Source organism: Scardinius erythrophthalmus, assembly GCF_964197995.2.
Source record: "Scardinius erythrophthalmus genome assembly, chromosome: 25".
NCBI lineage: Eukaryota > Metazoa > Chordata > Actinopteri > Cypriniformes > Leuciscidae > Scardinius > Scardinius erythrophthalmus.
Genome location: NC_138245.1, coordinates 30,063,918 through 30,078,879, shown reverse-complemented (window position 1 = coordinate 30,078,879; position 14,962 = coordinate 30,063,918). Strand labels below are relative to the sequence as shown.

Here is a 14,962-nt window from a genome sequence, read left to right as displayed (position 1 = left end):
TGTGTATTTGATGTCCTTTTTTATTTTATTTTATTTTTTAAGAAAGACATTTTAGAATATAAAGAACAATACATTGCGCATACTATTTATTTGATTAGAAAAAACACCATAAAAAGATGATCTCTTTGGTCTCTTTGCAAACCAAATTTCTTACTCTTTATAAATGACTTTCAATTCTACATAAATCTTTTGGAATTCTGAAAATAAAAGCACTGAAATGTATGTATTTGTTTCCCCCCTTAATTGTTCTTGTGGTATTGAATAAAAAATGAGTTATAACTCTTAACTATTTAAACAGGCTTATTTATGATTTCTCATATTCAGCAATATCTTGTTCTTCGGTGTATATTATAGTATGCTTTGTCTACTGTTGTTATACTGAAGTTTTTAGGAAGATTTGTAAGGTGACCTTGAGTGAAAGGCGTCTATAAACAAAATGTATGATTCTAATTCTTATTATTTATTCAGACAGAAAGCATATAGACAGTTCATGCAACTGTAAAAAATATTTAAAAAAATATAAAAAATATAATAATTCTCACATAATTAAATCTTTCCATAATTATGTTTAATGTAGGCTAATTTATTTAATCCAATAATATAATTTATTTATTTTTATGTCAAAATGTTTTAATTTTTGGCTTAAATATGGTTTTATAAGACTTAAATGTGGTTGTATATTTTTTGCACACTTGCTGTGAGTAATAATTTTTTTTAGTTATGTAGTTAATATTGTGGCCTATATGTGGCACTTTAACATCTTATTATGTCCCATGTGCATCACTGAACCACACCATTGTTTGCATGTAGATGTGTGATCACTTAATTACTCCTTATGGGTCACATAAGAACCAAGACAAAGCAATTGGATTAGCCTTAGCAAGACATTAAATCAGCATGCTCTATTTGGAATGACAGATGTTCAGTGTAATTTAGTCCACAGATTCCAGATCCAAACAGAGGGACTGGGGGCGGGGTTAGCTTTGAAACCATCTCCTCCTTTCTGAAACAAAAATACTTTCCAACTCCAAAAATAACTTTACTTTTACTGGGAGCCTGGAGCAAGAAGCGTCTTCCAAGTGCTTTGATTTCGCCAGTATATGTGTTTGTTTTGTACTGTCTGTTTTGAGCTTGGTTAATAAATATTAAGTAAACACTCCTCAGTTTGCCATATGTCCTTTTTTTTTTTTTTTCATTGAATATGTTGGACCAGAGAGTGAGGGAAAAGTGGCCAGCATTGATGGGAACTCCTTCAGTGCTGTTTTTAAAAGGCATTCTAGGATGCACCCATAATTGACCTAATATTCATATAGGCTGTGATCATTTTAATACGAACATCTAATATAATACAAAAATAAATAAATAATGTTTAAATAAATAAATAAATAAATAAATGTATAAATAAATCCATGTGCAAATAAATCCATGTGGAAATAAATATAATAATATAATACAAATAAATACATAATAATAATAATAATAAAATAGATAAGAATAATAACATATAATAAATATAATAAGTATAACAATAAAGAAACGCTTTGAAATAAATATACAAATAAATACATAATAAATTAAACAATAGCAAATAAAAATAAATGTACAAATAAATACAGAAAATAATAAATAAAGTGAAAAAATGGTAATACAGAAATTAATTCAGTTATAAATTTCAATTAAATTCAAAACAACAAGTCAATTATTCGTATTTTTACATTTATTATTTGATTTATTTATTTATTGGTCATTTCTTCAAGGCCTTCATACCATCTATTTTCATTCCATATGTAAAACGTCATCTTTTTCTCTGGAAACGCAATTGAAAAGCCCCGCCCCCATATCGCGTCATCCCAGAGTCCCCGCCCCTTTATCAGTGGTGCGCGAGCCCCGCGGCGGTTTGTGGCCGGTGTATGTGTGTGTGTATCTCTTCGGGAGGACGACTTACTTCCAATTATCCCCTCTCACACAGCGATTTTTCATCCCGTTTTCAGTGTCCCCGGGAGCGGAGACTTCCATGGCTTAACGCGGAATCGTGTCACGGACTTTATTCGTTTATGAGTTTCTTTTCTGGGGAATTTTTCGCGTCTCTCAGCGAGCTAAGCTAGTTCTCGAGCTCGCGAGCTAGTGCGGGATTTACGTAAATTCTCCGCGTATGAAAGTTCCACGGACCAAACAATACTGGATAAATCCACTCGGAATTATTTATAAAGTCACTTTCAGTCCGGGCGGCTTCATAATGAGAAGATAAAGGGCCACCGTTACCTCAGCGAAGCTAACGAGCTAATATGAAGTTAGCCAGCTAACGCTCTCGTGTGCAAGAAAACACCCTCCGCGCGAGCGTTTTCTAATATCTAACATTGAATTTTGTAATTTTAATGTTGGGTTAATTAGGTCTTTGTGCTTTTGTTTGCATATTGAATGCCTGCTCTGTTAAGGGGAGTGGTGGGTTGATGGTCTGCCTTGCATACTTCAGTCAAACCCACTCACATTAATAATCTTCATTAGGGTTTAACAGTCACATTAGTGCGTTTTGCGAATCTAGAAATCACTGCCATCTTAATCTAGAAACGCAAATGGACTGTTATTTATTTATTTTTATTTTTTTGGGAGGGGGGTGTAACGTTACAGGTTAACTGATCCAACAGGTTATTAGGATATTAGTGTTACTCGCTTGTTTATTCGCCAGGCCTATGTTTGTTAAGGGGGGTGAGGATGAATTGTGCAGGGTACGAGGTGTAACAGCTCGAGTAGTGGACTGTCATCAGAAAATACAGATTTGTATGGAATTGAGCAGCTGTATTGGGTTTGGTTCGGCATCATGGGGGTCTCGCAAGGGGGCAAGAAATCAACTACATAGTGTCTAAGTACAGGCTTGTGGACGTAATGTAGTCGGTTTAGCAGAAGAGCCTCGTCTTTTCTTGATTGTTGATATTTTTTTGTCGTGTTACTATGTGCATTGGTCTCCTGATAATTCATTAGAGTGAATTGGAGCAACAGGTCAGTCTGGATCAAGAAACACTGTCTTTCGTCTCTGGTTGGAGTAACACTCCCAAGCCATCCTCAATGCCTTCAGCGCTGGCCGTGTTCACCTGCCGCCCGAATTCACACCCGTTTCAGGAACGCCATGTTTACCTGGATGAGCCGGTCAAGATCGGGCGCTCCGTGGCCCGGTGTCGCCCTGCCCAGAACAACGCCACCTTCGACTGCAAGGTGTTGTCCAGGAATCACGCTCTGGTGTGGTTCGACCACAAGACAGGAAAGGTAAGTCAGGTGTTGTTGTACTTGTACCTTTAGCGGCAGGCAGAACAGGTCAGATCGGCTTGTTTGACACACACAGATGATAAATGAACCTCGAGCTGTCTTGATTTACCAAGACTTTCTCACTATCTGTCAGGTTGTCATAACTGTCTGCATTAGGATTAAATGCATACAGTGGTCCCCACCCAAAAAATATTATGACATTCTATGCCACAATTAATGTCTGAATGTCGAACAAGCTTTTAATTTTTCCCACTTTCCCATATATATATTTTTTTAAATAGGGGGGGACATGACATAAAATCATGCACTTAATAAAGGTTGATTATTTCAGTTTGTTTAATAATAATATTAAAATTAATTGTATGAATAATAATGCATTCATTTGAGTAATTGTAAGTCACACTGTGGCCCTTGGAAGTTTGCTGAGGACCCCGAGTGGGTCCAGGCCCCATGGTTGAAGACAATTAAAGCAGGCTTTTACTAGCTTAAATAAGTAAATTACACAAGTTGACCTCTGCCTCTCTAGGGACGACATTTTCAACATTGTACATTTTAAAGTTAAATACTCCCAACCCATTTTCAGTGTCCAAATTGAACAGAGTAAAATAGACTTGTACCTCCTGGACTTCGGATGGCCATTTTCTACAAGTTGGTATGATTCTTTAGGGTCTTCATGTGAAGTTTGTAACATACTTTGGTTAAAATTCCTCAATGGTTGTGTAAAACAACACCCTTTTTACCTCCTCAAAAACAGCTCTGTTCACTGTGACTCGTTTTGGTGCATGTCTCTTTAAAAGATAATGAGCAACTGCTCACCCCCCCACCCCTTCCAATGGGGTTGTCACACAAGACAGTAAAGTGATGCCTTGGCGGACAGTATACAAATGGCTGAGGGCGGAAATATGCTAATACGGGAAATATGCTAATACGGGACGGTCCGTCAGCGGTCGTGGGTGGAGCATGAGCAATATGACATCATATTGCTCAGAAAATCCAAACGGCTTGATTATTGAGAGTGTTAAGACTTTTTGAGGATTAAAAAAAAGGAGTGAATGGATTTTTTTCATTGTATGGTGGTTGTCCACACACTGCAAAGACACATTTATACACAAACATCATATAAAAGTGAATTTTCTGCATCCGATGACCCCTTTAAAGTGGCCTCGTTTTACCTCTACATTACATTCACACTGGTCCTTCAGGAATCCAAACAACTAGAATATAATAAATATATTTATTTATTAATATTGTCCCGAGACTGCTGCCAAACTATAGGCAATTGATTGGGAAACACTGTTGACCCGTAACATCTCTCGTGACGGATGAACAGCATCAGATGAAGTGTTTGAGACTATCATGCGTGACATTGCTGGTCTGTCTAGTAAACAGGAGTAAAACATAGCGGTGGCATTTCTATCCTCTATGTGTTGTTGAAAATCTAAAATTATAGCTCTTAATTCTGGTTTGGCTCGTGAAATTGGATGCCCAGGGTTTTTAGCTGCCTGGTACGCACTTTAGTGTGGCTCTCTCACAGCGCCTGTGTGAATGAAAGTGTAAAATAATCCTGTTGAAAGCAGCAGAACATATTCCACTATGGCTGTAATATCAAGGTACAGGCTCTTGGTGTGTGTTTTGGTTTATTGCTGGTAATTCACTGTGTTCTACTTTCAGATGGCACATTTTGACATTGCAAGTGCATATAACTTGTTTTCCCCCTTACACCCCCGTGTCCTAACCAGACGTGATACGATAAGATTCCAGCGACAAATAATTAGTCTGTCCACACTAGATGCGACGTGACTGCGAGATGCGTCAAAATCAATCAAAACCCACAGCCAATCAGAACAGCGTGTGGGCGGAGTCTCGCGGCACCAGAGAGTAATCTTGACGGCATTCGCAAGAAAATGGAAAAGGCTACATAATCAAATTCACAAATATTACATCATTTAAACATGATTAAAAATACATAGGCTACTGAGTTACTAAAACAATCTTTGTCAAAGAATACACTTGTTTGTTCACAGTTTGAACATTCTTGTTTCCATTTGTTTAATTTCAAGATCTGAGGTGAATTATCCATTGTTCCTTTTACAGCTACAAAGCTGGAGCACTAAATGATATTCAAAGTCACATTACACCCTTTTAACATTAAATAAAGCACATAAACAGCACCTGAGATTATCATTGCCACACTTTGTGTTTGTTGTTCCAGCATGACGTCGCAGAAAAATGGAAATCGTTTCTAAAATTGAATCGTCGCATGTCGCCATCGCAGCTGGTTAGGACAAACACTCTGATCAACATGGAAAATAACCTTTTATCGCCCGGCGCGTTTAGTTAGGCAAGCTTATCGTCGCTTTCAGAATATCTCCACACACTGCAGAAAGATTTTGGGTGACTGTGTGTGATGTAAGTAGAGCTGGGTGATAAACGATTATTATCGCAATACAATTTTCCTCAATATAATAATGCAAAAGTTCAATTAATGTTTATGCACCAAAAGCGTAATGAAACAGCGCTGCTCGTTTGATCCGCGCCACACGGACCATTTATCCGCTTACTAGAGCAGACGCGTTTACTCGCTGACCGGGAAAACTCCTGGTGCTCCAGATGGCCAGTCCACCCCTGAACTGCACCATGGTGTTATTATGGCAGAAATGTGGTATATTCATATCAAAAAATTTTTATATTAATGTAGACATGTATGAAGGAGTAATGGAATATAATTACAGCACTTTTTGTTAAGCTGTAGCATTTGTGCATCTGTATTTATACTAAAATATAGTACAAAATATAGCACAAATATACAGATTTGTGCATCTGTATTGTATTTATACTAAACAATGTATTCCGGGCCGGCTAGTTACGTTTTACCATCGTATGGTTTTACCAATGGTTATCATGATCTATTGCCTTGATACTATGGATGACAAATGGTTAACTGAAATAAATAACTCAAACAGTCAGAATATTACAATTTTACCCTATGAGGTTGTTTATTTTTTTTTAACATATTTACTGTTTTTGTTAATGAACATAAATTTACATCTGTATCCCAACTCAAGCTACTGTCAAATGTGCATTTCTAAGAGACATAACACATAATATTATTAATATTGCAGCATGTCATCTAAGTCAGGACACAAACTATCAACCCGCAGAAACTAAGAAATATTTTTGTTTTCTATTAAGATATTTCTTTTAAGGAAAAAAGACTGAAAAAGCTATTTTACTATAGTTAACTCGTGCATATTTTGATGTAAAAACAAATATTTTATCATCATTATAAATGTTTTGAATATTCAACCTCAGATTTGTGAAATGTTAACCTGTTTGGCAAGTCTTCTGACAATAAAGAGTATTATAAAAACACATTTAACTGTCTGGTTTTTACAAATTTCATTCAGGAGCGAAAATCTACCTTTGAAAGAAATAAAGTTTTGACATTTATTGTAATGATTATTATCAATATCGACTGATAAAACATTTTATTGTGATAATTCTTTGGCCATATCGCCCATTCCTAAATGTAAGGATATCTTTATTTGTTGTTAGTACAGTTTTTGTACAAAGAGGTTTTCTGTACGCCTGGCAGTGTGTTGGTGTGTTTTGCATGTGAAGAGGAAGTATTTGAGTGAAGCTTTATCGCCATCATTCTCGGCTATAATTTCTCAGCTTTCAACAGCAATCTCTGTTGTGAAATAATTGCAGTTATGGTTGCTAACTTCAGTCGGGTAGATTAAGGTGTGGTGTTTGAATTAAGGGAGTGCTGCGCATTACAAAACCAGGTGAGACAATTAACCCTTCACAAACAGCATTTGCTTTCACTGAAAATGTTTAATCCGCTAAATATTACCAAACAATGTTTATTTGAAAAGAGTCGCAGGCTTTGATGTCGTAAATACAGCTCAAAATTTATTTTATTTTGTGTAATCGCGAACCTTACTTGAACCTAAAGTAGTGCTGGGCGGTTTGACCAAAAATCAACATCACGGTTTTTTTCTAAATTATACCGGTTTCACGGTTTTTACCGGGTTTTTTTTGTGTGTTTTTTTTTTCTCAAGCATGATGGGTGTTTACCACATTTTCTACTGAGTGAGAGAGGAAATAGTGCAGTAGATTTACTTATAATGCCCTATTTTATTGTCATGAGTGAATATTATAGAAAAAATCCACACTAATATTAATAATACAGGTTTGCAAGGCTGTTTACAAAGAGGTGCCAGCAGGACGCGCTTTAGGAGCGGCAGAAACAGTGGTTTCCCCGGTAACGGCTGTACACAAAGCAGCAACGCTCATAAACACTGCTTTATCAGGAAAGATAAAGAAAGATTCAATCGTAATAACAAAGAAACTTTTCTTAAGACCGTCAGTTCACTTCAGATACGTTAATACAGTATAAAAACACGCGCGCCGCAAGAAAAAAAGACTCTCACCCCCACACGTCTCGTGCCCATTCTAGTCAATGCTTGTGTTTCAGATCGAAGCTTCCCAGAAGCGGCTCTCCGCGCCGCTTCGCTAAATATAGGCGCCTGGTCTATTTTGACGCACCACGTGGAGGACGGAATAAAACCTTGTCGCAGCTGTAATGCGCCGCAGACGTGTGTTGTAAATGAGGGGTGAGACTGTGTCGCGCAGCGCCGCGTTCCGATTAAAGCGACATACACCGGTTTTGCGGTATATTAAAAATTCATATCGTAACAAAAATAAACACCGGCGGCGCCAGGGGGGGTCTTGGGGGGTCTCAAGACCCTCCCAAAAAACACCTTGCCCCCCCCATTTGACCCCCCACCCCCTTCCTGATTAAAAAATATATATACCCGGGATAAAGATTTAAAAATGTTTCTCTTACGCAGAACAATAATAACTAATAATTTATTCGACATATAAAAAATATAAACATAAGAATCACTGCGACGCCCCATGAACGTCGTTGCGGCTCGCGTCGTTGCGTTCAAGGCGCTGCCGCGAGCCCGCAAGAGCTATTGGATCGCTTTGCTGGACAAAAGAGGAGCAGAGAAGATGCCAGGGGGAAACTGGACAGAAGTAGGGCAATCAAAAGGTGGTGAGAGTATGAGAATTATGGAAGCTTGTTTCCGCCACAGAATAAAACATTTTAAAAGATAATTGCGACTTTTTATCTCACAATTGCGAGTTTACATCTATATATAAAGAGATATAAAGTCAGAATTGCATGAAATAAAGTCGCAGTTGCGTGTTGAAAAATCAGAATTGCGAGATATAAAGTCAGAATTGCTTGAAATAAAGTCGCAATTGCGTCTTAAAGTCAGAATTCTGTTTTTTTCCCTCGCAATTGCGACTTTATATCACGCAATTCTGACTTTATAACACATAATTGCGAGTTTATATCTCGCAATTCTGACATCTTTTCTCAGAATTGTGAGATATAAACTCACAATTGTGAGATATAAAGTCCAATTCTAGGGAAAAAAAGACGGACTTTTTCTTTTTTACCTCAGAATAGTAGGAAATATCTCACTTTATATTTATTATATTTGTAATATAATATTTTGACTTTATAACACGCAATTGCGACTTTATATCATGCAATTCTGACTTTATATCTCCCAATTGCGACTTTGTTTCTCAGAATTACGACTTTATATCTCACAATTCTGCATGACTTCATATTTCTCAATTCTTAGAAAAAAAAGTCACAATTCTGACTTGATATATCGCAATTGTGTGAAAAAAAGTCAGAATTGTGAGAGAAAAAGTCGCAATTATTATTATTTATTTATTATTCAGTGGCGGAAGCAAGCTTCCACAGAGAATAGATAGGCCTACTATTTTGTAAATATGTTTTCTGTCATGGGTGTGGTGGCTATGGCAATTAAAGTTCAGCATATTGTTTGCAAACTGAAATTGATTAATTAATTAAAAACAAAGTAGTTTATATGCTCTGTTGATTTTGTTGTTTAGTTGCAGTAGCCTAATATGCAGTTATTAGCCGTGTCGACTGTATTTTTTGTTGGTTTGCATGAGACCCCCTCTTGAAATGACCAGGACCCCCCATTGCCCCCCCAATCAAAATTGTCTGGAGCCGCCACTGAAAATAAACACCGGTATTCGGTATGAACCGGTAAACCGCCCAGCACTAACCTAAAGGTGAATTCCTATAACTGTAACGGCATATATTCCAATATAAGCCTTATATATTCACCCCATGTTTGATATATTAACCTTTAAAGTGAAAGTGTGTTTGATAATCTTGACTGAATCTCATTTGATTTAATACATAAATGCATAACTACATTTTTAGCTCACATCAAAAATCATGAACTGAACCCATGTTTCTTGGTTACAGCAGTGAGATGCATTGTTGTTATGGTTTATATCCATCTAAATGTCTATTTCTGCTCATAGAGAACTGGATACACTCCTGCATTTAAATTTGCTTGTCAATCCCAACACTTTGCATTACGTCTGTGCCATTAGAAGTGGATGTCATTTCATCACTGTAATTGTCATTTAGTTTATTTAAAAAATAAAATAAAAAATCCAATATGTTTGTCATTTTCTCGTTTTATAACCACAAAACAAGTACACATGCTTACATCCTTATACATATTCAATTTACACTTTTTAAAGGAAGAAAAGCATAAAAAAGATAAAAATAATAATAAATAAGTAAATAATAATAAATGTGTTTGTTACAGACAGGGTTTACAAAGTCTTTTTCTGTAAGGTCTACATTAGTTTATTATTAACTTATAATTGCTGTTACTTGGCAGTCGTTGAGATATTTTCTAACTGCATTTGCTGGGCTTTTTCCCTCCCTTAATCCATTTACATCTGGGTCTGAGTTGCTCTCATTTTATCAGCTGCTTCTTGTTATTGACAGTGTAAAGAATGAGAGTCCTAGTAGCGTCCCCGTGTCCTCTCTGGGATGAGGTGTCCACATATAGGACAGTGCAGGAATGACCTGAAGAAACTTTGCTCTTATTGGCAAGGTCTCTGTCGGAAAGAGGTGCCAAGATGAAGCTTTCTAAACTGGGCCAATCAATTGTTGGTCTAATAGTGCCAATATCACCACCTGTTCACTGGCTTTGTAAAACGGTGTAATACACATGTGGGCATTGCTGAAAAGCTGGCAATTGCAACTGTGTGCCTGAGAATGTGGTTTGTATTTATAGACATCAATCAAAGTTGCACAGCCGCTAATAGAGTGTCCGGATGACTGCTCTTACGTCTGACTCTGCTGTTTCTTCTAATGGATGTGGCAAAATGACACCCATGAGATGAAGCCAGTGTGTTTCCCAGATACACTGTCCTGCCAGACTCTGGACTGTCATCCTTTCCAAATGTCCACACTCTGGTTAGACCAGTTTTTAATTAATGTAATTCACTTTTCATTATGTTTTCCTTTAGTGTTTGGAGTTTGTGAATGCCCAGGTTTGCTTTGATCTTGCTTGCATTGTGTTCAACGGATCACAAAACTCGCGGTTCGGATTGTATTGCGGTTTTCGAGTCACGGATCGGATCATTTTTCAGATCAGCAATAAAATATATGTTTTGGGGGACGGTGGGATGGGTAACTTTGCTTTCCATTTACTACTTAAAGCACACTTTTAGTACTCCGACACTACAGAAAAAAATGACTTGCCTAACTAATAAAGTTCAGACATTGTTAAAAGCAAGTGATCAACAAATGCACTAATAACAAGCATAGATAAATACAATATGACAAAGAAAGTTCAAATAAAGTTTAACTAGTATTCATTTCAGGTGCACAAATGCAATAATTACATGTAAAATAACACTATAATTGCAAAATACCCGTCTCTGCAAATGTTCTCGTGATTATTGGTAAATAAACAGCTTTAACGATGATTAATCTATATATATAAAGTGAACACTGAGTGAATAAACAAAACTTAGAAATAAAACAAACTTTATACCATGTTCATTTTTTCCACTTTTGGGTCATTTTACTGATTGTAATTATATGTATTTTCAATTTACTGCTGGCCACATGAATGGGTCTCTACAGAATGGATATAAACCTGATCATCTATTCCTGTGCTATATATAAATATAATGCTCCCACAATCCTTTCTGTAACTATTCTAATGACAGAAGTTTTGTTTTGTCATAAGGATACCACTATACATGCATCGGCATCATGACAGTGCAAGAGTTGAGCCTAGATCGGTATATAGATAGTCATGTGAGATCATGGCGGTCTGTTTTCCGGTTATTGGTATCACTAGGTTTGTTATTTTTATGTGATCCATAGTATCAGTATGTAAATATCATATCCAAATGTGAATATTACCATCTGCTCAGTCTAAATTAAAACGAGCCCTTTGAAATGACTGCGTTCTACCTGGGAACTCTAAATATCAGCTAGTCTTATTGTGAATTTTATTCATGCATCATAATTAGGTTTGTTTACATGTGTTGGGATTTTGCCTGATGCCTTGGAAACATCAGAGGAGAGTTAATTCATGTGATGTTGGTCTAACATCACTGATCAATTATTCATTGCTTGGAAAAGTAATTTTCATTCATGCTATTAACTAGAAATTATTCGTTTTATTGATCCTATATTGGTTGCACATATGAATGATCTCCCGTAATAGTAAATTCTGATTTTTGCTGCTGTTTTTGTGTGCGTACCTGATATTTATCAAGGGTTTTCCTTTTGCACTTTAAGTCTCTTACGGTTTCATTCAATTGTGTTTCTCTCCATTAGTCTGTGTTGCTGATCATCTCCTCCATATTAGCATTTTTAGCTGAAGGCTGTTGCATATTTTCTGTCAAAGTGTGAGTTCTGTTGTCGAGTCTTAAAATAGTCTAATTCCATTTGCACCCCGTTTTTACAGTCTGTTGTTATTATAGGCAGCACCAAGTCCAGGACAACTGTCTAGCAGCTGACTTTAGCTATCAGCGCCTCCTTCTTAATATGAACTCACCCAGCGCCCCGCGGAGCGACCCACACCCTAGATCTCAGCAGCTGTATAAGACGCCGTCTCTCTTCTCAAGTCACCTTTAATGATATAAAGTGCTTTATATAAGGGCCCTTTCATACCTACCTCAAAGTAGAATCAAAATTACAAGTGTGAAACTTCCCCTGGACCACGGTCCGGACCAAACAGACAAAATTTGGTCAGACGAAAAAAGGTAGTCTCGGTCCGGATCAAACTAAGCAAAGGTTTGGTTCGTTTCTAGTGTGAAAGCATTTTCTGTTTGGTTTGGACTTTCAGAACATTTACAGGAAGTTCCGGTGGTTCCCGCAGTATTGCTTGCCGTCTTCTCCTCCTCTCCTGCCAGCGGCGATAAAATGTTCGCACAACGAGGAAGTTCATTTGGCGAATTTGAACTAGCCTCGCCCTCGAGTATAGTTGGTGCTGCAGGGAGTAATAACGTAATAATAACAGTATAGTGGCAATGATATGCGTCTGTTCATTCATTCTTGTTAAAGTTACCGACCAAATTGACAACACAGACTCACGTCTGTTTACAAACCAGTCAATGTCAAGATGCAGCCCACAGAGATGATGACGACAGGACGCAAGTACGTCATGTAAAGTGCTTTAGTGCGCTTGCATAATTGCTATGTGAAACCAAACCAAAACTTACCAAATGTATCAAAACATGAACTTTGGTACAGACTTTCAGGTGGGAAAACACCCTTAGAGTCTGGATGGTAAACTAGCTTATTCACAGTAGTGAATTTTGGTTGCATATGTTAATTTGCTGTGGTGACAAGCATACAGGATGTAATGATCTGTTTCAGCAAGTTTTTTAATAATTCAGAATAAACAGCAAATCTCTGCAGTAAATGTTATATTTGCAGACAGTTAAGATGCCGACCACCAACAAATCATATGCCTCTATCTGGGAAAAAAACTCTTGTGTGAGCGCTGGGATCTAATGAGATCTTGTCAACACAATTAATAATAGCATTAATTGTGAGACATCTTAATTGGATCATGTTATCTATGTAAATCCATCCTGTCATAATCTCTTAAATGTAAAGCTTTCGACACCATACAAAGCTCTCGCATACTTGTTACCACCCTGTTAATTTGCTGGTATGCAGATTGGAAGCTCATACTGCAATTTATATTTCAAACATGTATCATGAACTGTTTTATGATATACACTTAATTTACTTTGCAAATCCTCATGTTTTTGTCCAAACCCGTTGCTAGCAATCTCTAAAATCACTGCATTCTTCTTTTGGTTTCTAAGTGACATACTTTCATTGGTCTCCTTATTTGTAGCTTTTCCCATTTTCAACTTGTATTATTTGCAGGGCATAAATCTGCCAACAGGGTCTATAACATCCCTGAAAAAAATGTAATATTGACAGCTAGCTGTTGAAATAAATACTGCAGTTGAAATTCAAAACATTGGGGAGTTTTTCCCTCGCCGCCTCCGCTTCAGACTTGACGCTCACATGGGTTGCCAGATTGAGGACACAAAACTGTGATCTCTCACCTAGTTTGTTTGCTGGCTTCCATGAGTGCACTACGCTGTGTTTTCCACCAATTCACTCAATGCAGGGAGTTTGATTGACAGGCAATCTGACCAATCATAATCCGCCATCTGCCAAATCCGCCATTTTTGTCTGACATGGCAGTCAGGAGAGTTAGATTAACTTCGGTGGATCTGAACTTGATAAACGGTGTATACTGACGTCTTCCTGCGGTTAAAACAACATTCCTCATGCTCATTGTTTGTTTGATGCTATAAATTAACTAGAAGGAATAAACTAGAATAGAATAGCTCTAACTGAGCGATCTGTCAGACACATTCAAGAGCCACAAAACGGTATTTATTGTTTAAATTTCGTTAAAATTACCAAATTTAAAAGTTGAGACTTTGTTTCATATCAAAAGTAACCTGGTCTGTCAGCACGTTGTCAGTGTCCTCTTTGCTCCGATGTATGTTTCACTGTGTGAGAACATGATGGGGCGTGAGAGCGGCATGGCTTGTCGGACATAGCAGCACTAACTAAAGGGGGCGGGTCTTTGTGAACGGTCAATTGGCAACCCGGGGAGTTGAAATACAATTGGGTAGATTGGCAGTGGGCGGGATCACACTGACCAAAACACAAACACACGTTCCGACACAGAACGTGCATTTCCAAGTAGAATAACTGGCTGCGTCGTTTTTCAGAGAAACAAATATTTGAACTTTGCATGCTTACTAAATCATTGCAAACATATTATGGTATTTTTATGTCATGACATGTCCTATTTTATTCTGAATTGCCAATATGTTGTCATTTTTGCTCGTAAAACAAAAACTGTCACTAAAATACTGTGTAATACTGATGTATTTTACTATTTGGCCTACGTTGAAATACAGTGAACCTGTGCATGAAACCACTCTACGAGAGATGCTGTCGAGACAAGGCAGGAAAAAGGGGGTTTGTCATTTGAGATGACTCCAGGTTTTCCAGGGAAAGCACTCACAACACAGCCTTTTGAAATCTTAAACCCCACTTAGGGTTGAGTCGTTCTGCTCCGGTAGTGAATTTTAAATCTCCACTGGGTCTGATCGAATGTTCAGAGAATACACTGAATAGTTTGCCTTTATCTGTTTATGGTAATGATGTTTTTGCGGCAGTAGTTTTCATTCATTCAGGTCGTTAAATAATGTCTGCTAAATTTTTTCTTGCAAGCAATTTTCCATTTATTTTCTGTGTTAAAATAGTGTTTATATG

The 14,962-nt window shown here is 37.3% G+C and overlaps 1 protein-coding gene across 5 annotated transcripts in view; it reads left to right on the top strand.

Moving 5' to 3' along the window:
• Positions 1 to 1,875: 1,875 nt before the first annotated feature.
• Positions 1,876 to 14,962, top strand: part of slmapa (sarcolemma associated protein a) — a 70,175-nt gene continuing 57,088 nt past the window's right edge. For 3 of the 5 annotated variants that reach the window (XM_081357361.1, XM_081357359.1, XM_081357360.1), the window contains exon 1: positions 1,879 to 3,261. In XM_081357361.1, coding sequence (XP_081213487.1) covers positions 3,064 to 3,261 — 198 coding nt within the window. In that variant the 5' untranslated portion in view covers positions 1,879 to 3,063. Of the gene's footprint in view, positions 3,262 to 14,962 lie in introns of all 5 variants that reach the window. The other 2 variants (XM_081357363.1, XM_081357362.1) reach the window with 1 other exon arrangement.